An 18502-nucleotide genomic window follows, 5' to 3' on the forward strand; every position below is an offset into this window, starting at 1 on the left:
CCCAGGGAGGTAATTCTATTTTTACTAAGAATTGTAAGAAAAAATAAATATTTTTCAACTACTTCATTTAATGTAACAAAGTTTTATAACATTAATAGCCCAAAAAAAAAAAAAAAAAAAAAGTGTAAAATGTGACGATATTATAATTTTTTTAAAACAAAACAGAGTAATGATTTTTTTCAACTACTTTAGTAAAATGGAATTACCTCCCTCAGAATTACCTAATGAATCAAGCTTCTGAATAAGCCTTCCGATCATAGTGGATATTTAGTTCTATCCCACTGCAAGAACCGTGACACCATGGCCAGAAAATGGGATTGAGATGTCAGCGTCCCCGAGGAGGGGGCACTCTGACCTGCAAAACGTGCCTGGGCAGCCCCGTCGGCATTCCCCACTGAGGGCGACTCAGGCGATTAGCAATAAACTAACTCCTTCTCAAAGAGAGAAGGCAAAGCCTGTGAGGGTGAACCTCCTAGAACTACACAGAACTAAACTCTCACTGCAAAATCAATAGGAATGGTCTAATCTCTGTTAATTTTGGAGACATCGTAGTGATGCTCTTTGAATCTAAAGTGATTTTGAAGCTGTTAAATTTTCAAACAAGAAATAATTACTGTCTTCCATGAAAGTCAAGTATTACGGTTCTTATTTTTGTGGAGATCTCTCTTGCTTCCATTTTTTTAAAAATATATATAAAGAACCAAAAATAAGATTTTGATATGAATGGAATTTAATTCTGATATTTTACATTGTGTTAGTTCTGTTTTGAGTGAGTGAAAAGTAAATCTACCCTTAGAGGAGTTTTTTTTTTTTTTTTTTTTTAACTTTTTGCTTACAAGGGAATCACCACTTATCAAGGCCTGAAGGCAACTCGAGGATAAGAATCAAGATGTAGCATCATTGTTTTCGTCTCAACTGAAAATAGTCAGCATCCTTTGTTCATGTTCCTGTTCCATTATATAGCCTGCCATATATACAGCATAATCATATTGACATGCCAGTTCTCGTCAGATCACTACAGTTAAGTAACGATGAGCCTGACCAGTACCAGATGGGTGATCATTTGGGAATACCAGGCGCTGTATGTGCTCTAAAGCCTGAAAAGGGATGGATTCCATCAGGCTATTCTTACCCAAGACATGCTGCATGAAATAATGCAGCTCCTTAATGGGAAGGTGAAGAGACTTGATGATGATGATGCTGGTAGCCTGCCAAAGGCGATTCTGACGCTGCTTGCCATATTGAGGTTTAAAGTTGTCTTAGACAAACTTTCAATCGGTAGATAGATACAATATTTTCTATCGCTTTACATGACTTGTTTTGTTGCACTTTGCTATTCATTTTTTTTTTGTTTGTTTTTGCTAATAAAATTGATTGCTTCACTGAAAAAGACGTTTGAATCCGTTCAGACCTCTAGCCAAACTGAATGATTGCACTATCTTATTTGCTATGAGTTGATAGTAGTATCGTTTGGGTTAGACCTTGATGCCGCTATTTTTTAACCAATCTGAAAAATTGTCCTCAGATAGATGAGCTGTCATATAGCCTCCTTCCAGTTGGGAGACTGGACAGTGTAGGATCAGATGGTCTGTATCCTGGGGGTGGGGAACTTCCTTACACTTTGGGCAGATTGGGGATTCTTCACCTGTGTTTGCTTACTGCAATCCTGCAGTGTCTTGTTCTGATCTGGTTCGTGGCTACCCACTGCTTCCTACTATTTGTAGCAAAACCTGTGAGGCACAAAGTTGGGTCCTCAATGATGTCCCCCTCCCTTGGAAGTATTGTTTCTCTATTTCTCCTTCCATGTCTCAATGGGGTCAAAATATTTGAGTTGTAGAAGGACTTTCGGGATTTGAGTCTAAAGGTATCTGAGGCATCTTTTAAAATTCGTTGGATTGTTAAATCCTTAACGTTTTGAATTCATTTTTGAGTTACCTCTTCCCTCCTTATGTGGGGTGGTGCACGAAGAATCACCACTTTGTAATAATGTGCAGGCTTTAAAACTAAGTGATCAGACGAAATTTTGAGACTTTCTGAATTCCTTCCTGATCAATTCTTCTACACTGCCACAACAGGAATGTGAGTTGATGGAATAAATTTGGTGAATTTTTGCTATTACTAACCAACAGAGCATTACCACTGTTGACAAAGTGAAAAGTCTATCAGATATGCGTACACAGTGTGATGATGTATGGAAGTGACACCTGGCCAGTAAGGGTTGAGGATATCCGTTGCATGACATGAGAATGATAGGATAGATGAGTAATGTGAGCCTTAAAGACAGTCTTAGATCTGACGACCTTAGAGGAAATTAAATATGGACAGAATAGGTAGATGCATGCAGAGTAGGAAACTTTGTTAGTATGGTCACGTTGAAAGACCAGATATGAGTTCTTGGGTTAGTAGATGTAGAACAGTTAAGGTAGCAGGGGCAGTTGGTAGGGGAAGGCCAAGGACAACATGGGAGGAAGTTATAAGGATGGACTAAAGGGGCGAAGAGGGATAAATGATGGCTTTGCCAGAGATAAATTAGTTTGAGAGTCAATTTCTAAAAGTTGTTCAGCACATGTATACTAATTAAATACACTAAAAATAAACAAATAAAAAGAAAACGAAATTTGTATGACCCGTGGAAAAATCTATTATTATATGAAATCTGAATTTATCAACGTTTTTTCCTGAAGGTATTTGCCCTATATACTGTAACTAGTGGGCAGGCGGGGGGGGGGGTATCCAGCGTTGCTCAGGTGTGTGTAAGTGGTGTAATTAGGAACCCCGGTGGGGTGAGTGGGTGTGGGGTTAAAACAACAGTTGGCAGCCCATATAGAGAGAGGTGTTAAAAAAAAGATGGTGGTAGCGTGGGGAGAGAATCAAAACAACACTAGGCAGCCAGGGTGAAGAAAGGTGTTAAAAAATAAAAGTAGGCAGGCAGGCAGGCTCGAACATAAAAAAAACGGAAAAGAAAGTGAAACCAATGCTCCATGACGCGACCGGCAGTTCAGAACGTTAAAATTAGGCAAAGTCAATCCAACTGATACGATGACTTGCAAAAATGTGTCGCAAAAAATCGACCCCTCCTTGTAGAAAACTGGCCAGTGTAGGGTGAAGGAATGAATGTTTTTGGCAAATTTTTTGTCGTCTGAAACACCGAGCTTCAAAATGATACCAATCTTGTCAGGATCAGTCGCCTCTGTCAAAAGTTTTAGGCAGACATACAAACATACATACATACATACATACATACATACATACATACATACATGCATACATGTAAACAGACAGGTGAGATTTATATAATATATAACACAAACTACATGCTAAAATATATTTTGCTTTTGAGATTGAGTTATATTGGGAAAGAAAAATCATTTTATTTCTTCTTATTAATGGTAATTTGTAATTAGCTGAACAAGTCACCCATATGTTTATTTCAATTTGTCAACATATTTCTATTACTTTTGCACATGCATAAATGCATTTGTAGCTTGAAGTAGTTTCATTTTAAATATTTCTTATCTGTCTGTTGATAGCTCAGACGGTAGGAAATGCAGCTGCAGTAGTAAATGTTTTGGTTTCGCTTCTAGCTGATGGCATCCAAGTCATTTTTTTAAAAAAACTTTTGAAAACAGTATCATATATTAGGTACAATATAATATTCAATAGAAAATTGGTTCTGTAATAATAAATACAAAATCTGCACAAATTAAAAGTTGTTTAACGTATGTAAAATGGATATTAAACCGAACATGATGATGATCATCATGATGTGTCACTCGGAACTTCCTATCCATTACGTCATTTCTTGAACACGTCAACTTCATTTCTACTCCTAGATTCTATGAAATATAGCATTTCATGATTGGCTGTGACAATCAGGGATTGGTGGAAATATAATTTTCTTGTCCTTGGTGTTAATTTGTCGTTTGTCTGCAAACAGTGGTCAGAATGTGTTTTTTATTTATTTTTCGGCAGTTACTTATTGAATTTTCTCACTTACATTTTAGAAATATATCGCAAAACGGGACAAAATGAAGCAATTGCTGCAACACCTGCAGATGTTCATTTTTCTGGCTTTCAACTGGGCAAGAAATGCACAAGCAATTTCTGCATAAAAAATGTGTGCGGAGACGTTATCTCCATCAATATTCTTCCACCACAGTCCAAGTATTTCAAACTCCATTACAAGAAACCGGTAAGTATAAATGCATATATTTGAATATTTTTCATGCTACAACTAGTGTTGGGACGAATAATCGGAATCGGGAAGTGGGAAAATTGGAACTTTTGGGGCATCAGAATCGGAAAAATGTTGTGCCTATTTTCTGATGCCAACACGATTCTTTCTTATTTGAGTTTGTTTAAAACAATATCTTTCATTTCTGGTATTAATGATAAAATGGTAAATATTTATGGATTTTAGGCTACCAAAAAAACTAAAATCTGTACATCATCCCCCACAGATGTATTTTTACGCTTGAGAAAATATCTGCACATTTAACATTTGTTTTTATGTTAATCGAGAACAATTAACCATTCTTTAGTAAAATATTTAGAGATTTTTAGATAAAGCATTGCAATCAGTAATTTAGTAAAGAATCGGCAATTGCATCTGAATCAGAAAAAATATTTGAATCGTCCCATCACTAGGTACAACATTTTAATGTGGCTACATACGACCATATTTATTTTAAAACATGATGAATTAAGAATTAAAAAGACCGAAAAGGCTAGATAATCGGTTTTGAACTCTCCTTAAATTAAATGGAGGTTAGGAATACGATTAAGTGAAAAACAAAAATCTGATAGAATGGAAACTATAATGAGGGAAAGGGAGAAAAAGGGAATCAAATAAAAACTACATTAAGTCCGAGAAGAATTTCTCTTTGTTTACAAAGAGAATGTCACAAACATATAATGTGAATGATTTCTAGAATTTTCAAATTATAAGGCAAGTGTGACATTTAGAATGAAGAATAAGCTGATATTATATAACGGACCATATTTATTTCTAAAAGTAATGAATTCTTATATAGACTATATTTATTTTTAAAAGTAATGAATTAAAAATTAAAATGACTGAAAAGGCTAGCTAATCGGTGTTACAAAGATTGCTCAATAGAGCTAAATCAAGGTTAGAATTATGATTAAGAGAAGAAAAAATATGATGGAATGGAGATTATAATGAGGGAAAGGGTTTAAAAAAAAAAGGGAATCAAATAAAAACAACATTACGCATTAGAAGATTTCCTTTTTGTTTATAAAAAGAAGATCTCAAAGACTTCATTTCTTAAGTGTTCAAATGATAAGGCAAGTGTGACTTACTGAGAATGAAGAAAACATTGACACTGAAACCAGATGGACATAACTGCTTATTTATTAGATTTATCATTGATGGGAGAACAATAGGTCTTATTCAGAACATCCGATGGCAATTTTTGTTGAAACGTATTGCTTGATCTGGCTGTCCAACTTTTGCAACATCCTCCTTATAAAATGAAACCACTGAAATCTCTGCAAATAACCAAGCCATCATGTGAGCGTGATGACACAGTAGGATTGGAGGAAGATGAAAGGAGAAAAAAATAAGAAAAATATGTAGCAGAGAGAGAGAAAGAGACTTTTAAGCACGTGTCGACATGGTAGGGTCTTTTTTAAGCATGTCAGCATGACAGGGATTTTAAACAAGATGCAAAGCTGGCTTAGAAAATATGTATCAGGTGACTTGGTGTGGAAACAGACGGTAATAAACGCCTTTTGTTTCAACTGAAGTAAACTTGTGTTGAATTAAACTAAAGCTGCTTTCAGGTCTGCCAGCAACCACTGTAAAAGAGTAATAAAAAATGCAATAGAGCTATATGCCCAGTCTGTTAAATCCAAGGTAGCTGATCAGCGGCTTGGATCCCACCAGTTTTGGCAAATAACAAATAGGATCCTGAACAGAAGTGTGCGTTCTATCCCAACCATTATCAATGGACCAGAGGTCATCTCGTCAGCGTCAGACAAGGCCAAACTATTTGCAAAGAACTTTGCAGCTAATTCTACCCTATGCGATGAAGGCCATCAACTCCCCATATTTCCTCCTATAACACAGAACAAGCTAGGTAACATACAAATATCCGTGCATGAGGTCACCAAGCTAATCAAGAACCTAGATTCCAGTAAAGCAACTGGCCCTGATGGCATCCCAATTATAGTGCTAAAAAAGCTTCAACCAGAACTTGCTCCCATACTTACGAAACTATTTAAGCGCTGCCTTAAGGAGAAGTGCTTTCCGACCCCCTGGAAGACCTCATCATTTTGCCCTGTGTATAAGAATTCAGGTGATAAGTCATCTCCCTCTCATTACAGACCAATAAGTCTCCTGTGTGTTATGAGTAAGTTGCTGGAATCCATATTAAATAGAGAAATAGTCAACCACCTCAGCAGGAATAACCTTCTTAGTGACACACAATATGGTTTCCACTCTGCAAGATCTACCGCAGATGTGCTGACGGTTATATCCCACAGGATTAGTGAATCTCTTGACAAAGGCTTCCTTTCTAGGGCAATTGCTCTTGACATATCAAAGGCCTTCGACAAGGTATGGCATAATGGTCTACTTCACAAGATTTCCAGCTACGGTATAACTGGAAATGTTTTCTCAATCATTAAATCATTTCTCTCCGATAGGTTCATAAGAGTAGTGGTAGATGGACAAAAATCAGAGGCCTGCAATATAAATGCTGGAGTCCCTCAGGGGTCAATCCTGGGCCCAACTCTCTTCCTGATCTACATCAATGACCTCCCTAAACACATACTTAAATCATTCGTTGACATCTATGCTGATGACACGACCATCTACGGCAACACATCAAAGGCTGTAAATGACAAAGTTCTCTCGGATTCTCTCTCCTCTGATCTCGAGCGCGTGGTTCAGTGGAGGAAGATGTGGCTGGTTACCTTTAATGCATCCAAAACCAAACTCCTATCCTTACATCATCAACGCTCTGATCCCCAGCTAGCATCAATTGTAATGGATGGCTCTCATCTGGGTGAGGCCCCGTGTTTTGACAAGCTTCTGGGTTTGACCTTTACTCCTGATCTGAAATGGAACACGTACATCAAGTCTGTTGCCAAGGTCGCTGGAAAGATGGTGGGATCCTTCTACCGCTCCAGAAGATATCTCACTACTGATGCAATTCTCTGTCTATATAAAAGCCAAGTACGTCCAAGGATGGAATACTGTTGCCATATCTGGGCAGGAGCGGCCAAAAGCAGCCTATCATGCCTTGACAGAGTACAAAATAGACTTCATGGCTTAGTGGGGGATGCCCTTTTCTCTACCCTGCAACCTCTCTCCCACAGAAGAGACGTTGTGAGCCTATCCTTGTTTTATCGTTATTTCCATGGCAGGTGCTCGTCTGAGCTCCAATCTCTGGTCCCCCCTCGCCAATCTTTCACGAAAAACACCCGTCTAGCTGAATCCACTGTGAAAAATTTCCCCCACTCTATATCTGTGCCTAAATCAAAACGCGGATTTCATAAACAAAGCTTCTTTCTTAGAACTGCACGCCTGTGGAACTCTGTTCCGTCTGCCTGCTTCCCACCGGACTTCAACTTGGATGTCTTCAAGTCCAATGTTAACAACTAATGAACCGCTCCCTTAAATAAACACTTCATCAAATCTCCACACTAACGTAATGTACTTGCAATAACCCTTATCCCTGAGTGGCTTCCGGGCCTTGATAAGTGGTGATCACTGTAAAAAAAAAAAAAAAAAAAATTTCTTTTCTTTTTTCTTTGCGAGATTATCATACACAATGTTGGGTCTATTTTAAAATGTAAGTACAATAACTACAACATTACAGAAGAATATTTAGTGTTAAAATGTAAATTTGTATTGTAACAATGTGACACCTACATAGTGCCAACCACAACTACATTTAAATAAATAATAGAATGGTGGTGGGGAAACATCTTTTTGAATTAATGTCCAATTATTCGCCATCAGATGTTTTGAATAATATCTACGGTCCTTCTATCGCTGAATACCTTATAATTACTCCAGTGCCTTTAATAAAAATAAATCAAAACATAAACAAAATGCAAATTAATCGATAAATGCATAAAAAAAAAATAAATAAAATAAATAATATTAAATATTAACATATTATTAAGTTTAAAGAATAATAATAGATTTTAAAGCAAGATAAAATTAATTTCAATTTTTTAAAAACATTTTTTCAAGATTTTAAAGCAAGATAAAATTAATTTCAATTTTTTAAAAACATTTTTTCAAGATTTTAAAGCAAGATAAAATTAATTTCAATTTTTAAAAAACATTTTTTCAAGATTTTAAAGCAAGATAAAATTAATTTCATGTTTACAAAAGCGTTGGTATGCCTGTTTAAACTAAAGTCAAATGCATATCTGAGGAAGGCTAATTTCCCGAAATATCATACAATATGGAATCTCCATCTGACAATACTGACGAAGGAAGAACACAATTCAAGTATTAAAAAAATAAATATATGTTCTATATAAATAAAACAGGAAATAATACACCAAGGATGGTTTCTAACAAGTAAAATCTTTGTTTGGATGGATGACTAATGTGTACAGAAATATATCGGCAAGTTGAAATACAGAATGTTCATTTCAACTTTTTGACATATTGCTATAATTTTTATACATGCGCAAATTCATTCATAACTTGAAGTGGTTTAATTTTAAATCTTCCTTATCTATAGCTCAAACTGAATGCAGTTGGGGTGCTAAATGTTTTGGTTTCGATTCTAGCTGATGGCACCTGTCATTTTTTAAAAAACTTTTCAAAACAATACCATATATTAGGCACAATATAATATTCAATAGAGAATTGGCTCTGTAATAATAAATACGGAATCTGCATGAATTAAAATAGAGTTAAGCATATTTTATGACCGGGCATACCCCTCCCTTCTCTAAGTAAAAAATAAATGAGTTTTTATAGTTATATATTACTCAGCGGTAATATGCTTTTGGAAGACAGAGTCATACCAAGAAACATAAACTACATAAATATCATACGCCAAGGCTGGATTATATTGAGTAAAATCTTTGTTTGGATGGATGAATAATGCATACAGAAATATGTCGGCAAGTTGAAATGCAAAAATGTTCATTTCAACTTGTTGACATATTTCTATTACTTTTGTGCATGCGCAAATTCATTCATAGCTTGAGGTGGTATAATTTTAAATCTTTCTTATCCATAGCTCATACGGTAGGGAATGCAACTAAATTGCTAAATGTTTTGGTTTCGATTCTCGTTGATGGCACCCAAGTCTTTCTTTATAAAAACTTTGGAAATCAATACTATATTAGTCCTCGCGCGAAAGAGCAGGACACAAAATGTTTTAAATAATAATAATAATAGAATAACAATAACAAAGACTTTCGCTGGTGAGGACTACTATTGACCGTAACCAGTTATACAATTCTTTTGAAATTTTCATCTCTATTTTTCCCGTTATGTACTGAATATTTGTTAATGAAACCGATATGAAATATGTTCCTTATTAAATTTTAAAGATTTTCTATTCTGAAAGAAGTTTAAAAAAATTTAATCTAAAAAAAGTTATTTTAAAGTTTTTGTTAAAAAAAATTCAGATTTTCTCATTATTCAGACCTATAATAATACAAAGAGGGGGTTACAAAAATTAGTTGTGGTGTGAGGAGAAATGCAAGCTGAAATAGAGAGAAGGAGAGTTTTAAAATATAATCTTAAAAAGATAAGATACAAGTTAGAAAAGCATTTCATTGTTGCAATTTAAAAACATTAAGACATTATCTTTCATCTAGCAATTAATGATATAGATATACAATTTTCAATGATTTTTTTAAAAGTGCAACAGAATGTACATTACATAGAATAAATCCAAGGTAATGTTTTTATTCAATTTAAATAAAATTTTTATACATTACTTTGTAAAATTTATAAAAGTGCACTTTGAAGATAAATAAATTTCAAATTGAATCTTGTACCTTTATTTTTAAAGCCTATAGTAAAAACATTTTGTTTAACAATTTTAATGCCTTGGATGAAATGCTTTTCTAACTTGTATATATATATATATATATATATATATATATATATATATATATATATATATATATATATATATATTTCATGGGTGTAGGAGATTTATAGATGACTTTATATGTATAAACGATAATGATGAAACTTCAAAGACTATATATATATATATATATATATATATATATATATATATATATATATATATCCATGAATATAGTCTTTTGTCATTTATTCACTATATTGCTCTGTAATTACATTGAGCTTCTTAAATAAGGATTAGTATATAATATAAGAAAATATATTTCCACAGAAATATATATATATATATATATATATATTTCTGTGGAAATATATTTTCTTATATTATATACTAATCCTTATGAATGAAGTAATTATATATATATATATATATATATATATATATATATATATATATATAATTACTTCATTTACTCACATAAAATTAATATACGAAAGTATAGATTTATGCGTAAACTTCAAAAGTGCTCAATACGTAGGTAGAGCTAGTTAGTAATTTATAAAATATATATGGCGATTAAACTACACTTAACCCCCCCCCCCAAAAAAAAACCACTAACCTAGTTTTAAAACAGATCCTTTGTCCGATAAAATGCATGCGCATTGGCTGATAGGAAGGGGCGCGGTGGATACTAGAAAGCTGATTGGCTAACTAAATCCTCAATAGAAGAGGACCATATAAAAACGATAAACAACCACAGAATTCGCGCATAAGCCTGAGGAATCCTAGAGTGGATGAAACGCTGAATATTCAGTGTAGCTTAATCGCCATATATATTTTATAAATTACTATATATATATATATATATATATATATATATATTCAATAATAAATACAAAATCTGCATGAATTAAATTATATTTAAGTGTATTTTATGACTGGGCAACGCCGGGCGCTCCCTGTTAGTCTGTTAATAAAAGGTGAATCTGCATAGCGTATTCCACGATCGTATGTCTTAATTTGCTTCAGTTTGTGTCTATCCGTTACATCTCTGCATTGGCTTGCCTTCTATAGATTATCTTGAAATATTTTTAATTTGAAATGTATACAACTATTTATTTGTCAATTTATATTTATCTATCCATCTGTGTACATTTATAACTATTTATTTCTATACTTATCTGTTCGATTCTCATGTTTTTCAGACACGTATGATCCCTGGAATAAGCCTTAATTGCGAAGTGGAGTTCGTACCTGAAGAATGGCGATATTACTATGACTGCATACGAATCAATTGCCCGGTAAATATTCAAATCTATTTTTACACAGCATTTCACAATAATATTGAAAAATCTTTAAAGTATTTTCGGCGTTATAATAGCGAAATTCAAAAATCGAAATATTGAATTTCAACTAATTTGCAAAACCAATGATATTTGCTTAATTGTCATGTCACAGTAAGGAACATATCCAAAACTTATGAAAAACGATCAGATAAAAGATTAAATTATTAATGAAAATAGTTTTCGAAGACAATTAACGAAAATTAAGTTTTGCTAAAAAACAAAAAAAAAAAAACCCAAAAAAAAAAAACCGGAGAGTTCAAATCATAATAAGAGCAGTAATTATTTTATAAAAACTTTGAAAAACCTTAGGTAAATTTAGCAAAACTCAATTTTCGCTAATTGTCTTCGAAAGGTGTTTTCATTAATTTTTTACCTTATTGTTTTTTGTCATTTTTGATATGTTGATTACTGTGACATGACAATTAAGTAGATATCATTGATTTTCCTTGAAATTTAATATTTCGATTTTCGAATTTCTCTCTAATGATAAAGAAGCACTGAATATTCTTATCGAAACTCTACTAAATGTATCAACATTAAAACGTTGAATATCAATCTGTGTGTACCGCTAATATCACTTAACCAGAATACAGCATATTTTACAGACTCGCACTTGGCTGAAAAAAAAAAAACACATCAAAACATGGTCGCCCGATGATGGCTTTTTAGACTAAAACAGTAGATTTATTGTAGTGACTTATGATGATTTTGTTTACCTAAATTGAACATATATATATATATTCCAGGTAAAAAAAAATTCAAATATCAAGAATAATTAAATTTCAACAAGGGTTGTTGATAGTGCTCAATCAAAGAGAGCAAATTACATTTTTTATTACTCTTTATGTAAATGCAGTCATATCTTGCTACGATGTGCAGACCGTTTCAATCATATTTGATTTCATCAGGCAAGAAAAATTAAAATACAAAAATTAAAAAGGTTCCAGACCTTTTCTAATTTGGAGGAGAGAAAAACCTTAGCTTTGCTTTATGCCAGTCATGGCATTTTTTCTCTCCTCAAAATTTGAAAAGGTCTGGAATCTTTTTAATTTTTGTATTTTAATTTTTCTTGCCTTGTTAATGCTAACACACAAAAGTTGCTACATATTCTGGAAGAGACAGCTGTCATGATTGGACTGCATACAAATGTAACAAAAACTGAATATATTTCCTCCCACCAATCCTCCGACCCAATTGAAACACTAAGCAGAACACCACTCAAACAAGTAGATGACTTTGAATATTGCATCCACTAAAACCGAACCGACCCAATTGAAACACTAAGCAGAACACCACTCAAACAAGTAGATGACTTTGAATATTGCATCCACTAAAAAGACGTCCACGTCAAAATAGCCAAGCCTTGGAGTGCACTTAATTGGCTGGAAGTTATATGGAAATCTACCCTCTCGGAACAGATCAAGAAAAACTTTTTTAGAGCTGTAGTGGAAACGGTGCTGTTTTATGGTTCATCAGCATGGACTCTCAGTAAAAAACTTGAAAGTAAGTGTGGTTAGAAGCTAAGAAAAAACAAGTCTTACCGTGGGTGCTCAGCGAGTGAGTTCAGGCCGAGAAAAGAAAAAACAAAAATGGCGGCCAGCATTTTATTACGTGCGTTCTTGCATAATCTCGTGTGCGCGTGAAGCTGGGAACTACAAAACGAGCTTCATTTCTCGGTGCTGAGCGATTCCAGATCGGACAGGAGAGTAGGCGCAACGGGAGTTGAGATACTTTCTGAAATTATAATTCTTTTTTGTGCGTTTGAGGTGACTCCCTTCCCCCCATTACGGAGGTTCAGTAAGTTAGATGGAACTTAGACTAAAATGTTCCGGGCAGCGTTAAACTTAAACTGCAAAACACACCCAACCATTAGCCGTCTGTTTGACCAGGATCTCTTCAGTAATAAGAGAAAGAAGAACATGATATGCCGGACATTGCTATAGAAGAAAAGATGAGGTCGTCGATGATGTGGTACTGTGGGAAGCCCTAAAATAAGAAGACTTTGTCAAGATGTACACAAAATTATTGATAGGAGACACTGGCTTATGGCTTGAAGATCTTCCAAAGGCTATGGAAGATAGAGACCTGCGGAGGGAAAGAGTCAATTTGGTTTGGGCAACTCGCCCGATACGATGAGGTAGCTACATATGGGGTCTATCTATATCGAAACCTGAACTACCATCCACAAAAAAAAATGCAATTACTAGACAAACAACTCATTGAGTGCGCTAACAAACCCGTCACTGAAAGTAAAAAAAAAAAAAAAAAAAAATATAGAATTATATATAAGTATTTCCACAGTCAGAGTTATATATGTACTATCCTTTTTTGCATATTTTTTCACCATGTTAACCGACAAGAATCTATTCTTTACAAAAGTTTATTGTTTTATGCTATTTATTTTATTTATCTCTTTTCTACTTTGGTTTTAATGAAAATGTTTCTGTGGAAAAACCAGGATTCGAACTTGGCACACCCAGCTTGTCAGTTCATGTCCTTAACCACTTAGTCACTGCTTTATGCTATTTATAAAACTCACTATAATTGTCTGTCTCCATTTTTTTCAAATTATTTCAGCCGCCTAGCACCGCTCTGAAACGAAAGTTGCAGAGCGGTGCTAGGCGGCTGAAATAATTGCATTTTTTTTAATGGGTCTTTAGCCGATTAAAATTGTTGTTAAGGAATAAAAAAAAAGTGTCAAAATTGAAAGAAATCAAAACTTGTTGATCGAAAGTCGACTTAAATTGGTCTTCTACGCATGTGCAAACATTTATATATTAAATGGGATTTGTATGTAAATCTAAGTTTATTTTCAATATTTTGTTCGCCGATAGATGGTGGCTCACCCAGTAATGTTATTTGATTCAACGCCTGCTAGTATTTATGTATTGATATAATTTAATTTTTTTTTTTTAAGGGTGAGGAAAATCTGGTTATACCAATTCACGCATACCCTGTAATGAATAGAGATGGATTCCCTAAGTTTTATCGATTTCCCCCGGTCCCTGTTGGTGAAAGGTTAGTGAATTTTTGTCTCTTTTTGCTTTAAAAAGCTATAGCAAACATCTAAATGACTACTTTAAATACAGTTCCTGATTTCAAAAAAAGAAAAACTAAAAGATTCATCTGCCTTACTTTTAATGCTAGGTTTATTTTTGGTGTCTTTTCAATTCAATAGAAATCCTCCTAAATTTGCTGATGAGGAGACCGTGCTTACCAAAAAAACTATGTATAATTGTTCTACGTGACTTCATGTATACCACAAATAAAAAGCACGGATTTCCGAAACGATCGTACAGATAATTGACTTTGTTGTTGTTCCTTCTTATGAAACTGATTTTTAATTTAATTAAAATTTGATTTTTAAATTAAAATTTTTTTTTTTTTTTAAATTTTTAAATTATAAATCACATTACTTAATATATATATATATATATATATATATATATATATATATAATTTTGGTTCGTTAAAAGCGAATAAAACCATATTTCTACGTTACCAATTTAATTGAAATTTTCAGAAATTCTATTTTTAAAGTCAATGAATGTTTTTATGTTATTAAAATAATTTAACATTGCGAATTATAAAAATATTAAATTAAATAAAAAATATTTTTCGTAACTGCCAGATTATCGCTATTTTATTTCCGGTAGAAATTAGCCTTTCACTTATTGAGATAAGTATTATTTGTATTAATTTTTATGATACTCATGCAGAGAGTGATCCGTGCTGAAATAATGTTATTATTTAAAAAGTCATTCTTAACATGGAGAGGGGAGGATGTTTTGTACCTATTCTGTACTTTAACCTTACAATTGAATAAAAAAAAAAACATATCGTAAAACGTTAATTAAACGTAGAAATATGATTTAAAAAATAGCCCGAAGTTCTCTCTGTATTAGCACCATTTTTATTTATTGCGGACTATTATTCTCATCTTTATTAGTTGTTTCATGACTTTTCGGCCAACTATTCCTCTGACCTTCATAAAAAGAAGTAAGTCCTTTTATAAATGTTCAGTAACTTTTTCCTTTTATTATTCTTAAAGAGTAAAACTTTTCTTATTCATGAAAAGAGTTAAGCCTACGTAAATAAACAAATGTTTGTACACGTGACAAATTATCAATAAATGGTTTAGTTACTTTTTAAAAAAATTATTTATGAAAAGAGTTAACGTAAATAATGTTTGTAAAAGTGCGAAAGGCGACGTTGTACAACCATCACTCCCATGCTTAATTTCTATAATCATTATTTCGACATTTGAAAGTGGTGCTTACTTTTTAGTTACAACGTTCTGATAAATCAGTCACCCATTTTGTAAGCAATAAAAACGCGGTATATCAAAACCATAGAAAGTAAAAATAATATGTGCCACTACCGCAATTGTAAGTCAGAAATATATTTGTTTCTCAAAGAAAAAAAAATAGATTGAACATGACTTTTTTTTATTGTTTTTATGAAAATAAAGTTTCGAGTTTAAAAATTTTTTTTTTTTTTTTTAACTTATTTAGTTAAAAGTCAGTTTGTGGGTGTTTTTTTTTAAAAATTGTTTTTATGAAAGGTGAGTTTTTTGTTTTTAATCAAAACTTTTGTTTTTTTAAAAAAATTTTTTTTGAAGTATTATAAATTTCATTAACATGCTGGAGAAATGTTTAATAATTTGGTATTTTTTTAGATTAGGTCCACCTCCACAATTTTCCTTTCAATGACGACATTTATAGGTTTCCGAGTATGCTGAACACGCAAATCGCATTGAAATTTTGCGGAAATAAATAGTTATATTATGCATTGTATTCTTCGGCGGCCATCTTTTTACGTGCACATGCGCCATAAACAAATACACACACGTAAAAAAGATGGCGGCCAAAGATTACAATGCATAATACAACTTTTTATATCTTGATAACTACTTATTTCTGCAAAATTTCAATGCGATTTTCGTATTCAGCATAGTCGAAAACCATTTCAAGTTCTCATTTAAAAGAAAATTGAGGAGGTGGACCTAATCTAAAAATTTACCAATAATTTTTAATCCCGTACGCCTCCCGATACATTGCTTCGTCAACATGCGACCATTTTATATCTCCCGAAGACACTTCCGTATTTAGAAAAAAAAAAAAAAAAAAATGAGTGACCGATTTACCAGAACGTGGTAACTAAAAAGTGAGTACCCCTTTCAAATGTTGAAATGATTTTCTTTTTTTCAATTTTTTTTCATAATCTGGTTAGTGTTCAATCAATAATAATCCAGTGAAAAAATTTCAAAAAACCTATCAGTATAGAAACTCCACCACATAAGTAAATAAATAAAAAATGTTACGTGCGCATGCGTTAGCCTTGACTAGGGAGGGTACTAAGGGAACGACCATTAAATAATTCTGCGGGTCGCCATGGAACTCAACGCCCAAGGAGTACCAAAATAGTTTTCATGATCTGAAGAAATTTTTTTTTCGAAAAGTGGGTGATCACTTTTCCATCTAAATTTAACTTAAAATGAGCACCCACTTTCTGGCCATCTGAGGAAGGGGCATTTATTTTCGTGTTTATTGGCTTAAAGGTTTTTCGACAAGGCAGTTTGGTACGCGAATGCATATTTAACAGTTTTCGTTTATGCTCACGCATAGCATAAACAAAGGCTACGTCTGTGAAATGGAAAATAGTCCCAGAGTTCAGGGGTTAATACCATGCAAAAGAAATCAAACAAAAATCTTTTTAGCCAAGAAACACACAGAAAAAAGAAAAAAAAAATAGCATCCATTTTTTTTCTATCGAATTCATTTGCTGTTTTTATTGAAAACTATTTTCCCCCAGATTTTTGATATAATTTTCCATTAAGGGCTGTGCGTCTCACGTTCGTAAATAACAAAATTTTTTTTGTAGATTTTGGTGTGCTAAAAACGAATCTGCAAACCGTTTCCGTCGCAAAAAAATAGTTTTATGATATGAAGAAATTACTTTTTCGAAAAAGTGGCGATCACTTTTCCATGTAAATTTAACTTAAAATGAGCACCCACTTTCTAGCCACCTGAGAGAGGGGGGATTTTTTCCCATGTTTATTGGCTAAACAGCTTTCGTTTATGCTCACGCATAGTGTAAACGAAGGCTACGGCTGTGAAATGGAAAATAGTCCCAGAGTTCAGGGGTTATTACCATGCAAAAGAAATCAAACAAAAAACTTTTTAGCCAAGAAACACAGAAAAATGCCCCTCTCTCAGGTGGCCAGAAAGTGGGTGCTCATTCTAAGTTAAATTTACATTGAAAAGTGATCACAAACTTTTCGAAAAAGTAATTTCATGAATATCATGAAAACTTTCTTTTTGCTACGGAAACGGTTTGCAGATTCGTTCTTAGCACACCGAAATCTACAATAAAATATTTCGTTATATATGAACGTGAAACGGGCCTTAAAGTAAAATAATACCGGATTTTTTGGAGCAGATTTGCCGTTTAGTTGTACAAATATCCTCAAACCAGGTAATCACTAAAAGGGACTTTTAAAAGTCGTCACCTGTATCGAGCAAAAGTTTAAAACCACCAATTATATGCCAGCCTACGTCATGGTAACATATATTGAGTGAGTTCCTAACAGTATTTTGTATAGTTTTTTAGTTTAAACTCATTTTCCCAAAATTTCCCCAAACTTAATGTGTTCGATACAGTCTGCCGCCATTTGTATTTTTCAGATATACTGATAAACATTGAATGTTTTTGAACCGATTATACATTACATAAAAACTCTAAAATCTTATCCAGTTAGGTAGAACATTAACTTTTCTTGCCTTTGATAACATTTATATATTTATTTTTTGACAACTTCTTTGTATCTGTGTTTAGTAATACAAACCCTTTTCATTTAATGTAACGTTTAGTCGGCTCGAAAAACAGTGTTTATCAGGGTATTTGAAAGCTGCAAATGGTGGTGGACACTGTTGATTACTTTAAGTTAGAGAAAGTGAGTTAAAACTAAAAAAACTATACAAAATACTGTGAGAAACCCACCGATTATGCCAGCCTATGTCATGGTAACATATATTCGGTGAGTTTCAGACACTGTTTTGTATAGTTTTTAGTTTTCAACTTACTTTCCCAAACTTAACGTATTCAACAGAGTCC

General features: G+C 33.2%; 1 protein-coding gene across 2 annotated transcripts in view; it reads left to right on the forward strand.

Moving 5' to 3' along the window:
• Positions 1-18502, forward strand: part of LOC145263072 (cilia- and flagella-associated protein 221-like) — a 521858-nt gene that overhangs the window by 27061 nt on the left and 476295 nt on the right. For both annotated transcript variants that reach the window (XM_080119938.1, XM_080119937.1), the window contains exons 2-4: positions 4005-4192; positions 11246-11341; positions 14304-14404. In XM_080119938.1, the coding sequence (XP_079976064.1) occupies positions 4005-4192; positions 11246-11341; positions 14304-14404 (385 nt within the window). The remainder of the gene's footprint in view (positions 1-4004; positions 4193-11245; positions 11342-14303; positions 14405-18502) is intronic.

The sequence above is a fragment of the Euprymna scolopes genome, chromosome 38 (genome assembly GCF_053919585.1).
Source record: "Euprymna scolopes isolate OS-2025 chromosome 38, ASM5391958v1, whole genome shotgun sequence".
NCBI lineage: Eukaryota > Metazoa > Mollusca > Cephalopoda > Sepiida > Sepiolidae > Euprymna > Euprymna scolopes.